Genomic DNA, 22,761 nt, shown 5'->3' with positions numbered 1-22,761 from the left:
CTCAAGAAGGAGGCATAGGAGTGCATTTGAGAAGGGCCTGAAACGTTCATTTTTTGCTCTAATGATAACATGTCTGCTCAGTAATTATTACACCTACCTTTATTTTACACTTTAAAATATAACTGTGTTACATTTCCCAATACAAAGGTTAATTAAAAATTAAGTAAATAGAAAAGAGAAATACATTGATGAGACAAGCGCCAGCATCTTTGAAAAGCGAGTTCGCGCTTGTTCTCTCCGCTGGGAAAGCTGGTGCGAGGTGCAGAGGGGGACAGAGCATCCAAGGTGGCAAAGCGAAGACGCGCCATTGAACGGGCGGAGGCTCCGTGCCAGGGAGAAAGGAACATGCCCAGACCTTTCCCGGGCACTGGCTTGACAGTAGCCAGGGAACCCGCCCGAGTGGGCGTTTCCAGGTCAAGTGACAGCGCAGCTCCGTCACCAACCAATGGAACCGCCCGCGCAGCCAGCGGCGCGCAGGTGGGATCTGCCCAAAGGCGGCCCGCGCACTGGGGCTCTCCACTCGGCGCTGCGGCGGGAGGGACTCCGGGCGGATCCGCTGCCTCGTTGGGGCGAGGACCCGGCGGCGCCGCTGAGGCCTCTGGGAGGGGGCGGGCCTTGCGCAGCCGCGGGGCATTCCGAGCCCGGTCTCCCGGCGGCTTTGTGTGAAGCCCTGGAGGGAAGCGTCGCTGCCTGACCTGCTCCTGCTCGTGGAGAGTGGAGTCGGGAGCAGTTCCGAGGCCGCCGCGGAGCCGAGTGGCGTCCGGGATTCGCAGGAGGACCCGAGGTTAGGGGGAGGCCGGCGAGTGGGGTGGCGGACGGACGGTTGCGTTTCGAGCTCAGGGGTCTGTCCCCGCGGTTGCCACGCCCCTCTCCCGCCCCGCCTCCCCGGGGGGCACGGCTCCGGAAGCGGTGTGCCTCGGCTGCCCGCGCGGCCAGGCTTCTGTGGGTTCTGGACCTCCCACTCCCGGAAGCTCCTGCGGTCCGCTGGGACCCCTTCCGGGGGGCTGTCATGCCCGGCTGCTCCAGGACACTAGGAAGCGCTCAGAAGTGTTTAGGGCGAGCATGGGACTCGGGGAGACCGTGGTTTGGGGCCGGTGGAAAGGTGCCTCCTGAAGGCCAGCGTTCTCGGAGCCCGTGCGTCCGGGCTGCTGCAGACAAGCAGGACGCTAGGGTGCAGGCAGCGGCCGTCCGCAGGCAGCACGGACCCAGAGAACGCTCTGGGTGACCTGAGGCCTCTGCCCGAGTTCCGGGAGGAGCTTGAGGCTGGAAGAGGAAGCTGACCGCGGAGCTCCCGGGGACCTTTTTTAAAAAGTCCTTTTACTTGCAGGGCGCAGGGGTTGGGTCAAGTAGCTGCGTCCAAGGTATGGGGAAAACGAAGTCGCGGAGGATTTGCCCCTGGAGAGAGGCAAGCGTTGCTAGGACCTGGGGTGGGCTACGGTTTGTGCAGTGTGGAGCCGAGAGGGGAAACGCCGCAAAGTGAGGGAACGGTCAGGCGAGAAAGGACAAAAAGCCCCCATTCTGCCACGGCAAAGCCCGGAGTTGCTCATCTGGATTCACGGATGCAGACCTGGTGTTTCAGAGCGCCTCTCTCCTCCCCCAGCTTTGTCATTTCAGCATCTGCCTTTCCCCGTGCGGAGGAAGAGCAACCAAGTCCCCGGTGAGTAGTTTTCCTCTCTCCTGAGGTTTAATCTCGTCTGTCAGAGGGAATAGACACACTGTCTCATCCTTGGGAAGGGGAAGAAGATCCGCATTTGTTCAGTGCTACTATATATACAGTTTATATACTATATATATATATACTATATATACTATATATACTGTATATACTATATATACAGCTACTATATATACAATCGTGTGGGTAGCCGAGTACAGCTGGAAGGAATACTCTAATTTTAAAGATGTATCAGTAGCCACGGGAAAACTTGCCCAAGAGTGAGTACTTCCTAAAGCAAGCAGCATACTACTAAATACGACTGACCTAGTCAGGTTCAGATTCAGAATCCAGATCTGTAGGCTCCCCAGACTCTTGATACAATGCTGGTGTTTCCCAAACATCTCATTCACTTGCCACCTAGTGATTTTGCTATACCTATGTACTCTCTGTATTGTTATTCTCGTATTTTAATTTTTTACACTTATTTCAAAATCAAACTTGTCCTAAGAAATACTACCTATGACATACATTTGATGGATGCTCTAATAGCTTTACATGTATTTTAAGATACATATAAAAATATTGATCAACATACCACGTAAAATCATCTCATGTCAAAAAGATACAAATTGCATTTTGGGACCCCGTGCACTGCATATGCTCTTGCTGAGATATTTTCTGCATGGGAAAGTCTAAGCAACCCAACTGAGTCTAAATTATCCATCCGGTACATTGTTTTCTTCTTTTAGGCGAATAATTCCGCACACAATGCACCTCTCTCCCCTCTTTGTGTCTTCTCCACAAAACATTTCACTTACCTGTTCAGGGATACTCTGTTCTCAATGTTGCCTGAAAAACAAGTAGAAAGTCCATACCTTAAACAGTACTGTCCAATAGAGCGTCCTGTCATCAGGGGAAATGTTCTAAATCTGTGCCTTATAATGTGGTACCCACTAGCCATATGTAGCTACTGAGCACTTAAAATGTGCCGAATGCAACTCAGAAAATGAGTTTGAAATTTTATTTAATTTTAGTCACTTGTGGCTGGTGGGTACATATTGAACAACCCAGGTCTAGATATTTGAAATAAAATATTTTCAAGGTCAGTTGATTTGGATTTTGTGCCCTGTCCCTGGTGGTTGGGGAAAACCCCAAAATACCTGTTCATTGTCATTTAACTTTAGTTTCTTGGTGGAGGGAAATGATACTCTCCAACCTTCAGGGACTTCATGCTCCAAATAACATTACTCATTTTGAAATTGTCATCATTTAAGGCACATGTGCAGTTTCAGACACGTGCAAATATGCAGCTTCTGTGTTTTAATTCTATTTAAGTATACCATTTTCAAGGCATCAGTTCTTAAGCATTAAACTTGGGAGTTGGTGCGTTCAGTTTATTCATTGCTTATTAGACTAGCAAGGAGGAAATGGCCCATAGTTATCTCAATTGACTTAAATTCTGTGTCAGATTACTTATTTTTTCTGGCACTCTGAGTCAAATACTAGTGGACTGGTCATGCCTTGTTTTGTTTTCTCTCTATGCAAGGTTAGCTATGTGAGGTTATGAGGAAGGCTTAAACAGAGTATCTTCACAAGATAATTTGCCTGGTTTTTTAAGATTAAGAATACTTGAGAAACAGAACAATCAAATGAGATGTGTAGTCTTTGTTTCCTGGTTTAAGGAAAAGCTATCCAAGACATTTTAGAGCAGTTGGAGAAATTTGAATGAGGACCAGAATGTTAGGGTATTACCAATTATGTAGGATGTGATAATAGTGTAGTTAATGTGGGAGAATATACATATTTATATTTGAAGTGTTATGATGTCTATAATGTACTTTAAAATAGTTCAGCCAAAAAAAAGTGCACACGAAAGAAACAAATGTAACAACATGTCAATAGTTGTTTATCTAATTGGCTTGTATATGGCCGTTCATTGTTCTGTTCTGTTTCTCTGTATGTGAAATTTTTCATAGTAAAATTTTTTAAAGTACCTGTCCTACAGTAGAATATTCAGATATTCCATGTGAAATACTTGTCTCAGTGTCTAGCACACAATAACTACACAATAAATATCACTATTTATATAATTGATTATATTATTAATATTAATAGTGCTTATTGACAGATATTTTCCATCATAAGTTAATGTCTTGTGGAGGGAGAAAATAAAAATGTTAGTAGTATAAATCACAGTCAGTAAGGGTAAAATTAAACCCAAAAAGAGCTTTCTGTCTGCCATTTCCTTAACATCTCAAATATAAAAAAAGCAACTAGTTTCCACATGTCTCTGTGAATATCCTCTCTCATTACTTTATGCTGTTACTTTGTGTATGAGTAGATCTATTTGTATCAATAGTTAGTCTTTAAATTTTAATCCTGCAAACTACATTTGAAAACAGTCATTGTAGAGCTGATTTTTCTCAAGAAACAGTTTGTAATTGAGATTTATTTTCATAGTCAAAGATTTTGTATCAATGGAATTATAGAAGTGATCCCTGGTAAACTTTCAAACATCGTTCCAACATTTACAAAGATCTGTATACACTTAAAATAATGAAATAATGTCCCAAGTCAGTAGAATTTTTTTTTAGAGAATAGTTTATAGCCAGGCCAGTGTGGTTCAGTGGTTGAGGGTTGACCTATGAACCAGGAGGTTGGGGCACATGCCTGGATCATGGGCTCGATCCCCAGTAGGGGGTGTGCAGGAGGCAGCTGATCAATGATTCTCTCTCATCGATGTTTCTCTCTCTCTCTCTCTTCCTTCCTCTCTGAAATTAATAAAAATAGATTTTAAAAAAAGAATAGTGTGTTGATTTTTAGAGAGAGACGAAGGAAGAGGGAGAGGGAGAGAGAAATATTAGTGTGAGAACTAGCATTGATTGGCTGCCTCCCACATGCCCCCTGCTGGGGATCAAGCCTGAAATAAGGGCATGTACCCTGACCTGGAATGAACCGGCAACCTCCTGGTGCAGGGGAAGATGTCCAACCAACTGAGCCACACCAGCTAGGGCTCAAGTCAGTAGAATTTTGAAGTAGAAAAGACAAACTCAAGTCTTTTTTAAAAAATTTAATTTAAATTCTTTATTGTTGAGAGCATTACATATGTCTCCTTTTCCCCCCATTGACCCCTCCCCACCCACTCAAACTCACATCTTTTAAATGAAGAAATTGAGGCCAAGGAAAGTAATTTGCTTAAAGTCACACATAATGTTAGTGCCAGATTCAAGAATAAAACCATTTTGCACCTAAAAAAATGTTTAAGTGTTCATGTATGGGTGATACAAGGAGCCGTATTGTAAACTGTACCTGTACTACAACTCTGTAGCATTACTAATTGGTTGTAAACAAATAGGCTTCTTTAAGGAATGTAAATAAATAGTCATAATTCTGTTTCTTTATTTGGATAATACATTTCTTTAACATGATGTGCAAGGCCTAGACCAATCCAGAGCTGTGCCATGGCAGAGACTGGGGAAGAGAAGAAGGTGTCAGCAGAGGCCTCAGGGTTCTCGGATTTGAGTGACTCGGAGTTTTTGGATCTGGAGGATACCCAAGAGTTGAGTGATCCACTTAGCAAGCCTGGCCCTTCTTCTGAACTCCCTGGGAAGGATGGCAAGCTCATAAGCTTACCAAAGTGGAAAAAGGGATTGGATGTCTTATCACCCATGGAGCGATTCCACCTTAAATATTTGTATGTGACTGACCTGTCTACTCAGAACTGGTGTGAACAGCAAATGGTATATGGGAAGGAACTTCCTGGTTTCTTGGCACCTGAGAAGGCAGCTATTTTGGACACTGGTGCCAGTATCCACCTAGCTAGAGAACTAGAACTTCATGATCTTGTGACTGTCTCCATCACCAGCAAAGAAGATGCGTGGGCAGTTAAGTTTCTGAATATGTTATCAATGATTCCTACCCTGCAGTCAGAAGGGCGCATCAGAGAGTTTCCAGTGTTTGGAGAAGTGGAGGGTGTGCTTCTTGTTGGAGTGATTGATGAGCTGCACTATACGCCCAAGGGGGAACTGGAACTGGTTGAACTCAAGACACGCAGACGCCCTGTGCTCCCTCTGGAGGCTCAGAAGAAAAAAGACTGTTTTCAAGTCAGCCTATACAAGTATATCTTTGATGCCATGGTACAAGGGAAGGTGACCACTGCTAGCCTAATCCACCACACAAAATTGCATCCAGAAAAGCCACTGGGACCTGCAGTGCTGAGGCATGCCCAACAGGGAGGCTTCTCTGTGACGTCCTTGGGTGACCTCATGGAGCTGGTCATCTTGTCTCTAACATTGTGTGACCTTCCAGTCATTGATATTCTGAAGATTGAGTATATCCACCAAGAGACTGCCACTGTGCTGGGTTCAGAGATTGTGGCCTTTGAAGAGAAGGAGCTGACAAGCAAAGTGCAGCACTATATGGCTTACTGGGTAGGCCACCGAGAGCCTCAAGGGGTTGATGTGGAGGAGGCTTGGAAATGCCGGACATGCAACTATGCAGATATCTGTGAGTGGAGGAAGGGCGGTGGGATGCACAGCTCCTCGCTAGAACCCCAAGCCAAAAAAGCCAGATGAACAGAAGGTGTGCCTTAAGGAACTTTCACCCTTCCTGCTCCTGATGTACTCACAAAGTAAAACGGGGCCAGTCTTTGGCTTTCATATTTTCTCAACCTCTAACCGCTCAAATCTAGGACCAATGCTTGGGTGAGTGGGAGATCTGGGATTATACTGTACCTGGAGCTTCACCATAGATTGCCAAGAAGACAGATGCTCATCATGGCTGGAAGAGCAGTATCCTTTAGCAATCATTGCCTTCCTAAGAAGATTCTTCAGTTTCTGTTAAGTCTCTTCCCTATTTTTTCTCAATCAAGGCTTTCTGCATTTTATATAATAAAATAAAATGAAATACTGTCCAGATTGGTTAACTGATGGTTGTTTTTTTTTCATAATCTCAATCCTTCATAGGTAACCACTATAAATGGTTGTGTATATGCTAACCTTGACCTTCTGCTTCATAGGTTGATGTTCAACCACTGAGCCATCATCGGCTGGGCACTTTGTGGTTTCTTACAAAATAGTTGAAGCATTTGTAATTGGAATCACCTCAGGATCACTAATGATGTTTTCTACAAATACTTCCCTGGTTTTCAGCCTTGACATGTCTAAATAATTTTATCTCTTCCTTTTGAATTCTGCCTAAGGTGTCTGAACCCCAAATTATGGACCTCTTGGATGCTTGTTCAATGAATGGCTAAATAAAAAGAGATGTGACAACAAAGCTATTTCTTGATTTTTTTAAAACATGCTTCCTGGGCCAGAGAATGGATTGAGTACCTTAAGTAGGATTAGGTACAACCGTTCATAATAGAAATTTCCAAAACAATAGTGGTTAAACAAAATAGAATTTTTTTTCTCTCATGAAAAAGACAGTCTAGTTCTGATGTGGCACCCCATGGTGTTCGGAGCCCAAATTCCTTCTCTCTTACTTCTCTAACATCAGCAGGTATCTTTCTACTTCATAGTCCAAAATGGCTGCCCAAGCTCCAGTCATCCATTACACATTCAGTATAGAGCTGAAATAGGAAAAGGGCATCATTTTCAGGACACTTCCTAAATTTGTACCACTGCTTCCACTTCCATCCCACTGGCCAAAACTTGGTTACCTGGTCATAGCTAGCTGCATATGTAAATTTTGTCTGGGAAAGCATATATCCAGATAAAAACTGAAAATCCTATGAACTATAAAAAAGGGAGAATGGATATTGAGTGACAACTTGACATCTCTGCCCCACTGAGATTTTCAGGAACAGAGTTTGCAATTTTTGCCTTGCTAAGGACCCTAAACCCTAGGGCAGTGATGGTGAACCTTTTGAGCTTGGCATGTCAGCATTTTGAAAAACCCTAACTTAACTCTGGTGCCGTGTCACATATAGAAATTTTTTGATATTTGCAACCATAGTAAAACAAAGACTTATATTTTTATATTTATTTTATATATTTAAATGCCATTTAACAAAGAAAAACCAACCAAAAAAATGAGTTCGCGTGTCACCTCTGACATGTGTGTCATAGGTTCGCCATCACTGCCCTAGGGGGAAAGAGGAAAGATGAACATGACTAGTCCTTAATTGGTCCCCACAACCCCATCCCAGCACCAAAATGTGTTAGAATATTTAGTTTAAGGCTCATAATTTTAAAAATCTGATGTCATCTGCTAGATGGAGTCTGGACAACTCTTTCCCTGTCTTGCATAATCTGGGGCAAAAGCATCAGATTGAAAGGGTCAAGTTTCAGAATTTGATACAAGTCCATTGGAGGCCTGCAGGAGGCAGGTCCTTAAGAACATGAAATTCTTGGAGGCTTAACCTAATGATTCTGGGCATCCTGTGGCACCAAGAAGAGAGCAGGTTTGAGAGGACCCAGCCAAGAGATTCAGTTCCAGCCCTCCTGCTTTATATAGTTTAGCAGAGAATACAGACAAGTAATCAGGCAGTGACAGAGCCATGTGATAAGAGCTAGCATAGAGTGGTAGGGTGGTACAAGATGCTACAGGTTCACAAAAGGAAGTCTACGCTGGACTTGTGAGAAACATTGACTTACTAGATTATTGGTTTATCACAAAGGAATACAATATTTGCCCTTTTGTGACTGTCTTACTAGTGTTTCACTCAGATAATGTCTTCAAGTTTATCCATGTTATAGCATGTGTCAGATCAATATTCAAAAATAAATTGTACAGTTGCAATAAAAAAGATCAAATGGAAATTTAAAATACAGTTTATAATATAAAAAAGATGGAATACTTCAGGATATTTTTGACCAAAAAATATGCAAGTATTTTACATCAAAAACTAGAAAACATTGCTGAGAGAAATTAAAGCAGACTTAAATAAATGAGACATACCAAGCTCATGGTTCTCTCCAAATTGATCTATAGATTGAAGATGCTGAGCCAGACAAGTTCCATAATGCACTTATAAGGATAAAACTATAGACAGTTTCACATTTATTCAGTATTCACAAATAATTATTTAGCACCCATTAAGTGCCAGGCTTTGGAGACAATGTCATGAACAAAACTAAAATTACACTCACACCATTTCCAATGAGTTTGTGATTTTTTTTCCTCCACCACCGACCAATTCTCTGACACCAACTGAATATCCTACAATTCAGCTCAATTCTGACACTACCTACCTGGTAATAGTGTCAGATTATACAGGTAAAGTGCTCAGTCCTACAATTTCCCCCTCCCCCTCCATTTCAGATACTAATTGCAAGTCTAGGTTGTCACCTGTGCTTCTGACCTATAGGTTATAGATTGGAGGTTCCAATGATCCCCTCCTCATGTTCAACTAATTTGATAGAGTGGCTCACAGAACTCAGAGAAACATTGTACTTACTAGATAATCAGTTTATTACAAAGAAATATAATATAGGAACAGCCAAATAGAAGAGATGCGTAAGGGCAAGGTGTAGGGGAAAAGATACAGAGCTTTCATGCCTTCCCTCTCTGGGTTAATCACAGCTCCCCAACCTCCAATACCTTCCTATCTTCATTTTCAGTTTCTATTTCACTGAGAAAATAGAAGCACTCATAAGAGGAAATCCTAATTCTCTCACCACCAAATCTGTCTGTTTCAACAACTTTCATGTTGCTAAATTCAATGATCAGTTCTTAGTTCTCATCCTAGTTGACCTATCAGTAGCATTGAACACAGCGGATCACTCCCTTCTTGGAACATTTTCTTCCCTTGATTTTTCAGATCCTAACTCTCCTACTTTTCCATCTATCTCACGAATTATTCATTCTCAGTCTTCTTTGTTGGGTCCTCTTCATTTCCCTGACCTAAGCTACTGCATTGCTAGAAGGAACCAAATTTGATTCAGGGTAAATTATTCTCTTAGCATACTGCTGATTTAGATTTTCCAGTATTTAAAAATTCTGATGTCTATATTTTTAAATAAAAATGATATGCACACCTGCTTTTTTTGGTAGAGAGCATGGAGTTAGCATAACTGACCCCGTTTTGAGGGGACTCTACCCATGTCCAGGCAAACAGCCAAATCCTGGGCATTTAACCAAGGGAGGTAACCAATAGGTGACAAGAACTTAGAGGACCAAGCGACTACCTAGGGTCCCCGCCTGATCAGGCACCCTGATACTACCCGGGGGTGAGTACATCCAGTTATACTCGCAGCCAGAGTGATCCCCACACTTTTAAAAATGAACATGGCTCTCAAGCAGCCCCAGAGATACCAACCCTGGAATTAACCCAAGTGAGGTGGAAATAGCTGAGGTTTTCCGGAAACTAGCTCCACGTGCCTTATGGGAAATGTAGTCTCGGATGGATGGCCTACCCCGCGGGGGAGCCTGGGAACCCTAGATGGGCTGTTACTTCCGCGTACGCACGGCGGGGAGGTAGCCAGCCTTCAGTTATCTTCGCATCCGCGTAGCGTGAGTGACAGTGGGTGTTGCTCCCGAGTCTCTGGGAGGTCCCTGTAAACTGATGTAGGACTTGGAGCGAGGCGATGCTGGGAGCGGAGAGGTGAGAGGCTGTCGGGCACGACCGTGCAGACTAAGGGAGGGCGGGGAGAATGGCAGGCGCTGGGTTATTGGCTTCCCCAACCGAAGATAAACTCAGCCATGCGCACACGCGGTCACTTGGTTGGTGTTTGTGTGCCTTCCAGTTCTGAGTAGTTCAGAGAGAGCAAGCGCAGGGCTCCGAGCGCCACTCAGTGAGTTCCTAGATCCCGGCTGGGGCAGGGGCAGGGGCAGGGGCAGGGGCAGACTTAGTTTGCATTCCTGCCTTCGCTGGTAAAGCTCACTGTGTAGGAAGGAGTCTGCATCAAACCACCTTTCTTGGTTACAGGAGCACCCTTGGCCCTATCAGAGCCTGCAGTAGGACATTTTAAACCAGTGGTTCTCAACCTTCCTAACGCCCCGACCCTTTTAATACAGTTCCTCATGTTGTGGTGACCCCCAACCATAAAATTATTTCGTTGCTACTTCATCACTGTAATTTTGCTACTGTTATGAATCATAATGTAAATATCTGATATGCAGGATGTATTTTCATTGTTACAGATTGAACATAATTAAAGCATAGTGATTAATCACAAAAACAATATGTAATTATATATGTGTTTTCCGATGGTCTTAGGCGACCCCTGTGAAAGGGTCGACCCACAGGTTGAGAACCACTGTGTTAAATCGTTTCAGGGGATCTGGGAAGAAAGCGTTTCTGGAGAGACTGTGTAGTCTCACACATGCATCGCCTGAAGTAACTTATCTTCATTTTACGGCATGAATTAACTAAAGCTGAGAGAGGTGAAGTGACTTGGCTAGACTCCTACAGCTTAGTAAGTGGAAGAGCTGAGATTTAAATCCAGATGAGCCTTCTCCAAATGTCATTCTTTTTTAGAAGATAGCACCCTGCAAGAAAACAACAACAAGGAGTTGGATTTATTCTTCTTTTGAAATATTTGAGCAGTGAATATTGAGTAAATTTCGATTTGTTGGCATTTTTTAAGGGGCACTAGGTGAATCTACAGATCTTCTAGTGAAGATTATGTAAATAAAACCGTGACTCCCTCTTGCACATTTTAGTCTTTCTAGGGCCCCAGATGTACTGGTTAGAATTGGAAAAAGCCCAGACTGCATTCATAGGAGATGGTGAGTTTCCAGAGGGGGTGGAGGTGAGGAGAGAGAGAGAAACAGAAACAGTTTGGAGTCTAAACTACTTAAAAAAAAAAAGTTCCTGGGTCTTTGGATTTAGCCTTCTCAATAAAGCCAACCTAATTTAGGATCTCTTACACCAACTTCAGAGTAGACACCAGAGAATCACAAGAAGGAATGACTTCTAGAGACACTGAGCATCAGAGACCAGGTTTTTAGTTAGTCTTTTAACTTGTTTATTATTTTCTTAGGATACATTTTAGGGGGGGAAACATGCCACTGGTTCAAAGGTTAAACAACCTGCTCTTAGTTCAGTAGGAATGTATAACATCCGTATATCCATAACAGAATCACAGGTAGACATCGGTGCTGATAAAATAGGGGCTTCTCTGACTTGCTAGAAACATTCTCCCAGAAGGTGGCATTCTCGGAGGCTGCAGAGTGGGTGCCTCCATTCTGATAGAGCAGGGTTCTGCATTGCAGTCCTGGTTTTCCATGTCCTTCTATTTACTTCCTAATTTTTACTTTCATAGATCTCTGTGCAAGAGTTGCAGAAGATGATTAACTTCCAGGTAAGAAATTCCTTTATTCAGTCATTTAAATCTCTCAAAAGTCCATATAAAAAGGAAATGTATAGTCAGGGAAAATGTAGATTAGGTCCAAAAGGAAATTTAGAAAATAGGTAAGTTGATATTCATGTCACAGGGTTTGCACATAGTTGGAATAAATTTGAGTTGCATTTGTGTGCTCAATATTTCTGGCCATCATAGAAAATGGGTAACCAACCAGTTAAAGTATTGGCATTGTCTGTGAGGATAAAGCAAAATAGTTCCCCAGGTAAATGAAGTTTTTCCTGGCACAGTTCTTTGAAGAAAGTCTCTTCTAATGGGCTTTCATAGAGATAATACTAAAAACATTCATAGCAAGAACCCAATGAAAAATATAACATCAGATTTCCTATGCCATTCTAAGAATGTTCCCTAGAGTAAACAGAACACAGTGCCAAGCATTTCTATATAAACCCTTATAATGTTTATCCAGAAAAATAAGTAAAAGGTACCCTTGTACCTTTTTCAGGGTTTCCAGCTATTCTTGATCATTTTCTCTTTCTTGTGCATTTTAAAATCAGATTGTCAAAGTCCCTAAAGGAGTGTGTATTAAGTATTTTTGTTGTGATTGCATTACACTTTTAGATTACTTTGGAGAGAATGACTTTTCAATAACGGGTCCTTCATTTATTTAAATTTTCTTGTAGGTTCTTCATTACAGTTTTATAGTTTTATTATTGTATTTCTTGTACATTTTTTGTAATGTTTATTCTTTTTTAAAAATATATATTTTTTTATTTACTTCAGAGAGGAAGAGAGAGAGAGAGAGAGAGAGAGAGAGAGAGAAATAACAATGATGAGAGAGAATCATTGATACGATGCCTCCTGCACACCCCACACTGGGGATCGAGCCCTCAACCTGGGCATGTTCCCCGATTGAGAATCAAACTGTTACCTCCTGGTTCATAGGTTGATGTTCAACCACTGAGCTATGCCGCCGGGCTGTAATGTTTATTCTTACACTTGAGGCCTGGTGCACAAATTCGTGCATGGGTGGGGTCTGGCTGACCTGCCCTAATTGGGGTGGGCCAACTGGGGGCTGAGATGGCTGGGGAGAGGGGCTGCGGGAGGTCAGCCAGTTGGCCCCGCCCCCGATCGGTGGGGAGTGATTGGGGGCCGGGCTGGCTGGGGGGAGAGGCCGTAGGAGGTTGGCCAGCCACAGTGCATGTCATAACAACTGGTCATTCCGTTCATTCTGGTCGCTTGGCTTTTATATATATACACTAGAAGCCCATTGCACGAAGATTTGCGCAATAGGCCTTCCTTCCCCTGGCTGCTGGCACCAGTTTTCCGCTGGCACCCGGGATCCAGGACTTTGGTCCGGCCGCAGCGAAGAAGCCAAGCCTCTTCAGTCTTCAGTCTTCAGTCTTCACTCCGGCTGGAGCCTTCAGTCTTCGCTCCGTGCCTGCGTATGCAAATTAACTGCCATCTTTGTTGGGTTAATTTGCATAGTTGCTCTGATTGGCTGATGGATGTAGCAGAGTGACACCAATTTGCATGTTTCTCTTTTATTAGTGTATATATATATATATATATATATATATATATATATATCTCCTATCTAATAAAAGAGAAACATGGTAATGGTAATTGGCGTACGACTGCTACCCTTCCCATTGGCTAATCAGGGTGATATGCAAATTAACTGCCAGCCAAGATGGCGGCCGGCAGCCAGGCAGCTTGAAACGAACATGAGGCTTGCTTGCTTCAGTGACGGAGGAAACCAACGTTCCCCGCCTGCCTTGCCGGCCTGTGAGCCTGCAGTTTGAAACATTGTTACAAATATAGAAGCTAAACAAAACCCTAGAAACCTGCTTTCAGCGAGCTGGGATCTCAGAGCTGGAGTTATACATTGTTTTGATTATAGGACACAAACAAACCAGATACCTGCTTTCAGCAGCAGAGGCCTCAGAGCTGGAGCCAGAGCTAAAGTTGGCCCAGAATAAAAAAGAAAAAGAAAAAAAGGAGGAGTTTGGAGCTTCAGCCCTCAGCCCATCACCCAGACTGGCCAGGCACCCCAGTGGGGACCCCTACCCTGAAGGGTGTGTGACCAGCTGCAAACAGCCATCATCCCCTCAACCAGGCTGGCCAGGCACCCCAGTGGGGACCCCCACCCTGATCCAGGACAGCCTTCAGGGCAAACCAGCCGACCCCCACACGTGCACCAGGCCTCTATCCTATATAGTAAAAGGGTAATATGCCTCCCAGCACCGGGATCAGCGGAGCCGCGAGGCATCCCGGCACCGGGATCAGTGTGACAGGGGGCAGTGCCCAAACCCCCTGATCGCCCTGCAGCTCTGTGTGTGACAGGGGGCGGGGCCACAACCTCCCTATTGGCCCTGCTCTGTTTGTGACAGGGGAAGGCGCCCCAACCCCCTGATCGCCCTGCGGCTCTGTGTGTGACAGGGTGCGGCGCCCCAACCCCCTGATCGGCCCTGCTCTGTGTGTGACAGGGTGCGGCACCCCAACCCCCCTGCCCCATGGGCCCTGCTCTGTGTGTGACGGGGTAGAGCCATAACCTCCCCATAGGCCCTGCCCTGAGTGTGACAGGGTGCGGCACCCCAACCCTCTGATCCGCCCTGCTCTGTGTGTGACAGGGGGTGGTGTCCCAACTCCCCTATCGGCCCTACTCTGTGAGTGACAGGGGAGCTCCCCACCCCCCTGATCGGCCCTGCTCTGTGCGTGACAGGGGGTGGCGCCGCAACCTCCCCATCAACCTTGCCTTGAGTGTGACAGGCGGCGGTGTCCCAACCCCCCAATCAGCCCTACCCTGAGCGTGACTGAGGGTGGCATCGCAACCTCCTGATCCGCCCTGCTCTGTGCATGACAGGGGCGGCGCCCCAACTCCCCATCGGCCCTGCTCTGAGCCTGACCAGGGGCTGCACCTAGGGATTGGGCCTGCCCTCTGCCACCCGGGAGCAGGCCTAAGCCAGCAGGGCGTTATCTCCCGAGGGGTCCCAGACTGAGAGAGGGCACAGGCCGGCTGAGGGACCCCCACTCCCCTCCAAGTGCGCAAATTTTTGTGCACCAGGCCTCTAGTATATATATAAAAATAAATAAATAAGTGTGGCTATTAAGACTAGTATAGGTATTTTCCATCATATTTTCTTATTGGCTATTCTGTTATATAGGAAAGTATGGATTAATCTGTTTAACTTTATAGTCATGCACCACTTATGACTGAGAAATGTGCCATTAGGCAATTTTGTCATTGTGTGAACATGATATAGTGTACTTAAATCTACACAGATAGGCTAGTTACTTACTTTTTCTATGGATTCACCTATTCTGAACATTTTATACAAATGGAATCATACAATATGTGATCATCTGTAACTAACTTCTTTCACCTCGCACATTATTTTCTTCTATTTTATAGATAGCTTTTTATTGCACACGATGCTGTATTGTTTATAAATCCATTAATTTATGAATATCCATATTGATTTCACTTTTTGGCTATTAATAATTCTGCTTGAACAGTTGTGCACAGGTTTTTGTGTGGGCATGTATTTTTAATTCTCTTGGGTATATGCCTATGAGGAATTGTTGGATCATATGGTAACTCTATGGTTAACTTTTGCGGAACTGCCAAGCTGCTTTCCTTAGTGGCTGCACAATTTTACAATCCCACCAGCAATGTATGAGAGTTCCAGTTTCTTCACATCCTTGCTAACACCTGTCATTGTCTGTCTTTAATTTTAGCCATTCTAGTGGATGTGAAGTGATACTCATTGTGGTTTTGATTTGCATTTTACTAATGACTAATGATGTTGAGCATCTTCTCATGTGCTTATGGATTATATATGTCTTTGTAGAAATGTTCAAATCCTTTCCCTACTTTTAAATTGGGTTATCTCTTTATTGTTGCGTTATGAGAGCTCTTTTTATATTCTAGATATAAATCTCTCATTAGATATATGGTTTGGAAATATTTCCTCCCATTCTGTGTTGTCTTTTCATTTTCTTGACGGTGTCCTTTTAAAATTTTGATGAATTACAACTTATCTATTTGTTCTTCTGTCACTTGCACTTTTTTCTGTCATATTTAAGAAACCACTGGCTAATCCAAGTTCACGAAGATTTACTCCTATCTTTTCTTCTAAGAATTTTAGTTTTAGCTCTTACATCTAAGTCTCACCCATTTTAGTTTATTTTTGTATATGATGTGAGGTGTGTGTGGAAGAGTTATCCAACTTCATTCTTTTGCCTGTGTATATCCAGTTGTCCCAACAACATCTGTTAAAAAGACTATACTTGTCCTCATTGAATTGTCCTGGCAGTAGTTGAATATTTTAAGTATGATTTTTGTTTTTATCACAGTCTATTTCTGAATCAAACATGCAGTAGTTATCATATATAACTTTCTGGAAACTCAACAGTGAACATGATATGACGATAAGAAGCTGACATGATTCTCTTGGAAGTCCCAAGTGATTCACACTTTAGTTTGAAGATCAATGTGCTATTACAGGGATCAGTGACATTCCAGGATGTGGCTGTGGACTTCACCTCAGAGGAGTGGCAGCTGCTTGACTGTGATCAGAGGACCTTATATTGGGATGTGATGTTGGAGAACTTTAGAAACCTCATCTCAGTGGGTAAGGACAGTGGGTGGTAACTTCTCATCGTAACTCAGAATGCGTGAATAGTGCCCTTCCTGAAGACTTGTGAAAGCTGTGAACATTCTGAAGCTTTAGTAGGTTTGGCCCTGAGTTTTAGTGGTCAAAGATGCGTCATCCTCTTTGGGGGTCAGATAGTGTGTTTATGCTTCTACCTCCCAAATGGAGGAGGAGAGTCTGTTCTAAAGACTGTTTGTCATCCTTTACAGGCCCTGAGACTCAAGGAGGCAGACCTGAGTTGTGAGGTAGTTGTTTGTCCCTAGCACCTTGTTCCCAGTTCTGTGTTGTTTCCCATGAACAGGGGGTGCAGTTACCAAAACAAAAGTGATCTTCAAGATGGAGCAAGGACAAGAGCTGCAGGTGGTGGAGAGAGAGAATCCACATTGGAGCCACGCAGGTGAGTGAGAGAAAACCAGGTAGGTGGGAGTCTTTGGAATTGCTCAGTGAGGGGCAGGCACCTTTGAAACACTTTTCAGGAAGCATCTCTTAGAAGCCACACACGTTTGGAAGTGACTGGGAACACTTGACATAACATCATCAGCTCCCCAAATGACACTTCACTCTCCCCACATAGCTGCTCTTTCTCTTTGCTCAGCTCTTGTACGAAGGACGGCCCTCTCCTCTCTACTCTGGCTTCTCACACTGCCTGCTTCTAGATCCTTGCTTTGGTCTCTTAATTCCTAAAATTGTCATTCTCCTTCCCTCCCCAACATGATCACAGATCTTTTCGATACATGTAATTCTTAGAGCAAGCATGTCAAACTCAAAGACTAACACAGGCCAAATAAACAAGGCTTAAGTTTATGTGGGCTGCAAAAAAAACAAAAGCTTCAATTTTCATAGAAACGTAGGTTTATTTCGATAGAGACATGCTGGATACAAAGGACTGAAATAAATGAGTAATCGTTAACATAAAATAATAGAACATTCTAATAAAAATTAATATTTTTTTCTTGAACATTAACTTACCAGACACTGAATAACTGCACAAATTAATAAGCGTAATGCAAGTAAACCTATTTTTCTTGTTATCTAAAAGCGAAATATTTCCTGTTGCGCACACCAAACAAGTCAGTACAAGACTAATGAGATGGCAATCTGCTGCTAAAATATTTGCTGCTAGTATTAGTGGAGAGAAATGGTGCGCATGTGTGTAAAGTGCGTAAGGGAAATGAATGCAACACGATTATAGTAATCAGTCATTAGTGAATGTTGTAGTTTGTTATCAATAATTATGTATAACAGGATATTGTAAAAATTAAGTTACAAAATTTTTATTAAAATGCTTCTTACATACCGTTATATTGGCTGGACCACAAAAATATTCGTTGTGGGCCGCGAGTTTGACATGCTTATCTTAGAGGGTAGTCAGATTGTGTGGATTTTTGAAGTCTTATTCCACCAATCACTGTCTAGCCTAATTACTTTGTAGCATAATTTTATTTATAAGATAGGGATAATATTAATCCTTAAAAGCCCTATGGCTTCTAAGGCATGTTTTCTTATGATAACACCCTGAAGAGAAAGACCTATATCAGTTTTTCCTTCTTTATCATTGTTGAGCACATAATGGGTATTTAGTGAACATTTAATTAATTCATCGTTGTAAAGTCAGGCATTGTGGAGATATTTCTTATTCTTTCTTTCAAGAAAGCTTTTTGTTATTTCCTGAGAAACATTCAAAGAAAGAAAGAAAAAAAAAAACCTATTACCTTTTTCCAAGTATGTAAATTGTAGTTGAAAAGGCAAAACATAGCCATGTAAAATATAAGTTGAGTGTGGAACATTTGTTCAGTGCATGATAACATTGCAGTTTTGTTCTAGTTAATTGTCAAAATGCATGATTTAGGAAGCAGCAGTGACTATCTTAGACATTCAGAGAAATGGAGCTTAAAAGTTTAAAGTATGCAAGGATTGGAGGAGTCTCTTTTTGAGGTCATGGAACAATGGCTCCTCCCTAAAAATATCTAAGTACTAGATAGGATGAGAGTGGATGAAGGGGGGCAAAAGATTGTAGTTATGTAGAGTCTAGAATCCTTGGAACAGCCCTGTCAGTGTGGTTCAGCCATTGAGTGTCGATCCATGAACCAAGAGGTTGCTGGTTCGATTCCCGGTCAGGGCACATGTCTGAGTTGTGGGCTCGATACCCAGAAAGGGGCATACAGGAGGCAACCCATTGATCTTTTTCTCATCATCAATGTTCCTATCTCTCTACCCTCTCCCTTCTCTCTCAGATCAATAAAAACATTTAAAAAAAAATAGAATCCTTGGAACAGAAGGTCTTTGTTGAGGACTAGAAGAATACATGCTTAGATACCATGAGTGAACTCATTATATCACATAGTTTGTTCAGGCTAATTACCCTGGAATTTTCAGTTGTTTATTATTGATTGAGGTAACACAGGATGCTGCTTCCCATTGCTTGAAGAGAGAGAAGATGGAAATCCAATACCCATACTTAGAACCACTCTATAAAGGCATGTGTATTAATATTGATAGCTTACTACTCAGTCTAGCTCCATAGAGAAAGATAAGGCATGGAGCAAGAGGCTAAGGGTTTTGTGCTAAAACTCCACATGGAAGGAATCTCAGAAACAGGGAATTATAACCCCATCTTTCTGTTTTTGTCTTTTTCTTCTTCTTTTATAAAATGGGGCAATGGATTTGGGATTTATAGGACCAAGGCGGCTTTCTGGGGATTAGTTTGTTAGGCAGATTGAAATAGGATGTAAAAACAGTTCTTGTCAAATACAAATATGACATAGTTTTCATATATAGAAATCCAGCCAGAATAAAAATGATAGCATGCAGACAGAATCTATGCTTGGGCTAAAGATAACTTGCCCTTGAATGACCCGTTTGGATATTTGTGTTCCTGTGCTTACAAGTAAGTATATGGGGGAATGAATCCCAGCTATAGTTAAGTTGGAACCCTGTCTACAGACACCTCTCAGTTCTAGTTTGGATGGGGTTAGAGTACTAGAGATATAAGAATATTCCTGAAGGAAAGTGACATTGTGCCAGGTGTTTAAGAGGAAAAGGAGATGTGAATGAGGGAGAATCGGAGCTATCCTAATACGGTAATCTAGAAATTAGGTAGTGAAGACTGTGATTCTGATCAGCCTCCTCCAAATCTAGTTTGTCCTCTGATATTTTTTCCTTTAACTCACTTGTCTCTTGGACCCCCTTTCCATTAATCCGCTCTCCGCAATGGTTCTCTTCATTCTGTGAGCTAACAAGGCACCCTTGTTGAGCAACCTTTGACTTCCTTTGTATCCTACTCACTGAACCTTATGCCTATTTTACTGTTTTCCCACAAGTCACAAGTTAAGCCATCTGTTCTCATTACTGTCATTCATCTGCTCCCATTTCCTTTTTAGAGTATTCTTAAAGCTCAGGAGCAAGGCAAATAGAGGATTTGTTTCAAAATGAGAGATTAGGTTTGAAGTCATATAAGTTTCTTTCTATAACTATTGATAGAAAAAATTAACCAGTAATGTTTCATTGTACTCCTTTTTAGAAGCTGACTGCCCAGTTATTGATGAATCAGAGAAGCACCAGGAAAGCGAAGACAATTTTTTGAATTCAGTTTTGTTCACATTCAGTAAAATTCTGACTATGGAGAGACTCCATAATTATAATATGAGCACAGATCATATTGGAAAAAATCATATAAATGCAAGAAAAATATCATATAAAGGCAAATCACATGGGAAGAGTTTGCAACCTACTTTAGACTTACTTAATTATAATAGACGTTATAATGGAGAAAACCCTTATGAATGCAAGGACTGTGGGAAAGTCTTCAAAAAGAAGTTTCATTTAATTAGACATGAAAAAAATCATACAAGAAAAAAACCCTTTGAATGCAGTGACTGTGGGAAAGCCTATAGCAGGAAAGCACACCTTGCAACTCACCAGAAAATTCATAATGGAGAGAGACCCTTTGTATGCGTTGATTGTGGGAAAGCTTTTATGCATAAAACACAGCTCATGGTCCACCAGAGACTTCACACTGGAGAGAAACCTTATGAATGCAGTCAATGTGGGAAATCATTCACGTGGAACTCCTCCTTTACTCAACATGTGAAATCTCATACACTGGAGAACTCATTTGAATGTAAGGAATGTGGGAAAACCTTCAGGTATAGTTCATCCCTTTATAAACACTCTAGATTTCACACAGGAGAGAAACCCTACCATTGTATTGTATGCGGCAAAGCCTTTGGCAACACATCTGTGCTTGTTACGCATCAAAGAATTCACACAGGAGAAAAACCTTATGGATGTATTGAATGTGGCAAAGCCTTCATCAAGAAGTCTCATCTCCTTAGACATCAGATAACTCACACAGGAGAAAAGCCCTATGAATGTAACAAATGTGGGAAAACATTTTCCCAGAAGTCAAACCTTATTGTGCATCAAAAAATTCATATGTAATATTTACCTTATAAATGTGAGAAAGTCTTAGATATTAAATATCTTTATTAAATACAGATTTCATGGTGAGGAGAAATACAAGAATTAGAATGAATTTGGAAAGAGTAGATTTCCATAAAAAGATAATCCCAATCATGTTCTGGAAGTGATGATAAACTATTTACAGAAAAGATCACAGAAATCATTAAACCATAAGTAATAGAGCGTAGAGCATCGAAAGTAAGCATAAATTAAATAATCAAGGAATCAGTGAAGACTACATTTACTATCCCTGATTGTTTTATTTTTATAACAAATTATACATTTATGTATGTGTGAGTATAAAATATGTTTATACATAATATTAAATTATATCTATTGCATTTCTGCAGTAAGTATCACCATTTTTTCTTCCAATTCTAACAATAACATGCAAGGGAAAAAATGTGTTTAATATGAAGTATGAATTTCAGTAATATTTATATCCATTTGCTGGCACTTTTAATGGGCACAGCAGTGTTACTGAATCCCAGAGTCTCCTCTTTAATTATAAAACTTGTTATAGAGACGTTTTCCTATGTATGTAAACACAAAAACAAAATTTAACAAGATACCAATTGAGGGGGGGAAAAAGCAGTTGTATTCTGTATTACAATAAGCATTCCATTGAGGAAAATAAGCATTTAAATAAGTATGTAAATAAAACATTTGCACGCTAACATTCCTGTTCTTTTTCACTGATGTGTTTGCATGAGGTAAGCATAGCTCAGGTAGTATCTAACTGGAGTGTCATCTATATTTGATTTTAGTAAAGTAGGATGTCATAATATCTTGTAACTCAAGAAATTGACACAGGTTTACCTCCTAGGAGTGCCTGGACTTTTCTATATGACAACATAGGCAGCATTAATCAAGTTGAAAAGAGCAAGTTTTTCTGCACAGCAACTTTGCTTTGGAATGTGACATTTAAAAATATATTTTATTGATTTCAGAGAGGAAGGAAGAGGGAGAGAGAGAGAGTAATATCAATGAGGAGATAGAGTCATTGATTGACTGCCTCTTGCATGCCCCCTACTAGGGATCAAGCCTGCAGTGTAGGCATGTGCCCTTGACCAGAATTGAACCTGGGACTTTTTGGTCCATAGGCCTGAGCCAAACCAGCTAGGGCTGCAATGTGACATTTTTGTAAGTTCCACATATTCCCTTAAAAGAATGAAACATCCATCATTTAGGCTAAAGGTTTTATTGTCCATAATATTCTTGGTAATGTCAAGGAATATTATGCCTTTTCTTGAGTGGTGCTAAAACAAAGAACCTAAATTCAGAAATCGAGCCTCTTCCTCACAGGCTTAAGCTCATTTACAACTATGTTGCATTATTTCTTCATTAGCCATTTTTTTGAAGAGTAATGTTGAATAATGGTTATAGATGAGATAGTGCTTTTTTGAACAAGCGTAATAGAACTTACAAATCTAAATTAAATCTTGTCTGTTGACAAATTTTAAAATTTATTTTTATTGAATTTTTTGGGGTGATGTTGGTTAACAAAATCCTGTAGGTTTCAGGTGTACAATTCTATAATACAACATCTGTATGTTGTATTGTGTGTTCACCACCCCAAGCCAAGTCTCCTTCCATCACCATTTATCACTCCTATACCCTCCTAACTCTCCCCAACCCCAGGCCCATCTGATAATCACCAGGCTTCTGTCTGTGAGTTGTGTGTGTGTGTGTGTGTGTGTGTGTGTGTGTGTGTGTGTGTGTTTTGCTTAATCCC

General features: G+C 41.9%; 2 protein-coding genes across 9 annotated transcripts; both read left to right on the top strand.

The window, feature by feature from the left end:
• Positions 1 to 714: 714 nt before the first annotated feature.
• EXO5 (exonuclease 5) lies at positions 715 to 6,573 on the top strand. Of its 2 annotated transcripts, XM_036348769.1 has the most exons (3): positions 715 to 784; positions 1,601 to 1,657; positions 5,093 to 6,573. In XM_036348769.1, the coding sequence occupies exon 3, from the start codon at positions 5,119 to 5,121 to the stop codon at positions 6,229 to 6,231; it is 1,113 nt and encodes a 370-aa protein (XP_036204662.1). In that variant the 5' UTR covers positions 715 to 784; positions 1,601 to 1,657; positions 5,093 to 5,118; the 3' UTR covers positions 6,232 to 6,573. The 2 variants fall into 2 exon arrangements, with proteins under 2 accessions (XP_036204662.1, XP_036204661.1); XM_036348768.1 differs by lacking the exon at positions 715 to 784 and having other exon boundaries at positions 1,527 to 1,657; positions 5,094 to 6,573.
• Positions 755 to 22,532, top strand: ZNF684 (zinc finger protein 684). Of its 7 annotated transcripts, XM_036348773.1 has the most exons (6): positions 755 to 784; positions 1,601 to 1,657; positions 11,869 to 11,907; positions 16,418 to 16,544; positions 16,867 to 16,962; positions 20,086 to 22,528. In XM_036348773.1, exons 3-6 carry the CDS (start codon positions 11,893 to 11,895, stop codon positions 21,003 to 21,005), a joined length of 1,158 nt encoding a protein of 385 aa, XP_036204666.1. In that variant the 5' UTR covers positions 755 to 784; positions 1,601 to 1,657; positions 11,869 to 11,892; the 3' UTR covers positions 21,006 to 22,528. The 7 variants fall into 7 exon arrangements, with proteins under 7 accessions (XP_036204666.1, XP_036204663.1, XP_036204665.1 ...); XM_036348770.1 differs by lacking the exons at positions 755 to 784; positions 1,601 to 1,657 and adding an exon at positions 9,980 to 10,205 and having other exon boundaries at positions 16,326 to 16,544; positions 20,086 to 22,529; XM_036348772.1 differs by lacking the exons at positions 755 to 784; positions 1,601 to 1,657 and adding an exon at positions 9,992 to 10,205.
• The last annotated feature ends 229 nt before the right edge of the window (positions 22,533 to 22,761 follow it).

This window comes from Myotis myotis, unplaced genomic scaffold (genome assembly GCF_014108235.1).
Source record: "Myotis myotis isolate mMyoMyo1 unplaced genomic scaffold, mMyoMyo1.p scaffold_m19_p_2, whole genome shotgun sequence".
In the NCBI taxonomy this organism is placed as follows: Eukaryota; Metazoa; Chordata; class Mammalia; order Chiroptera; family Vespertilionidae; genus Myotis; species Myotis myotis.
This window is presented reverse-complemented; position numbering and strand designations above follow the sequence as displayed.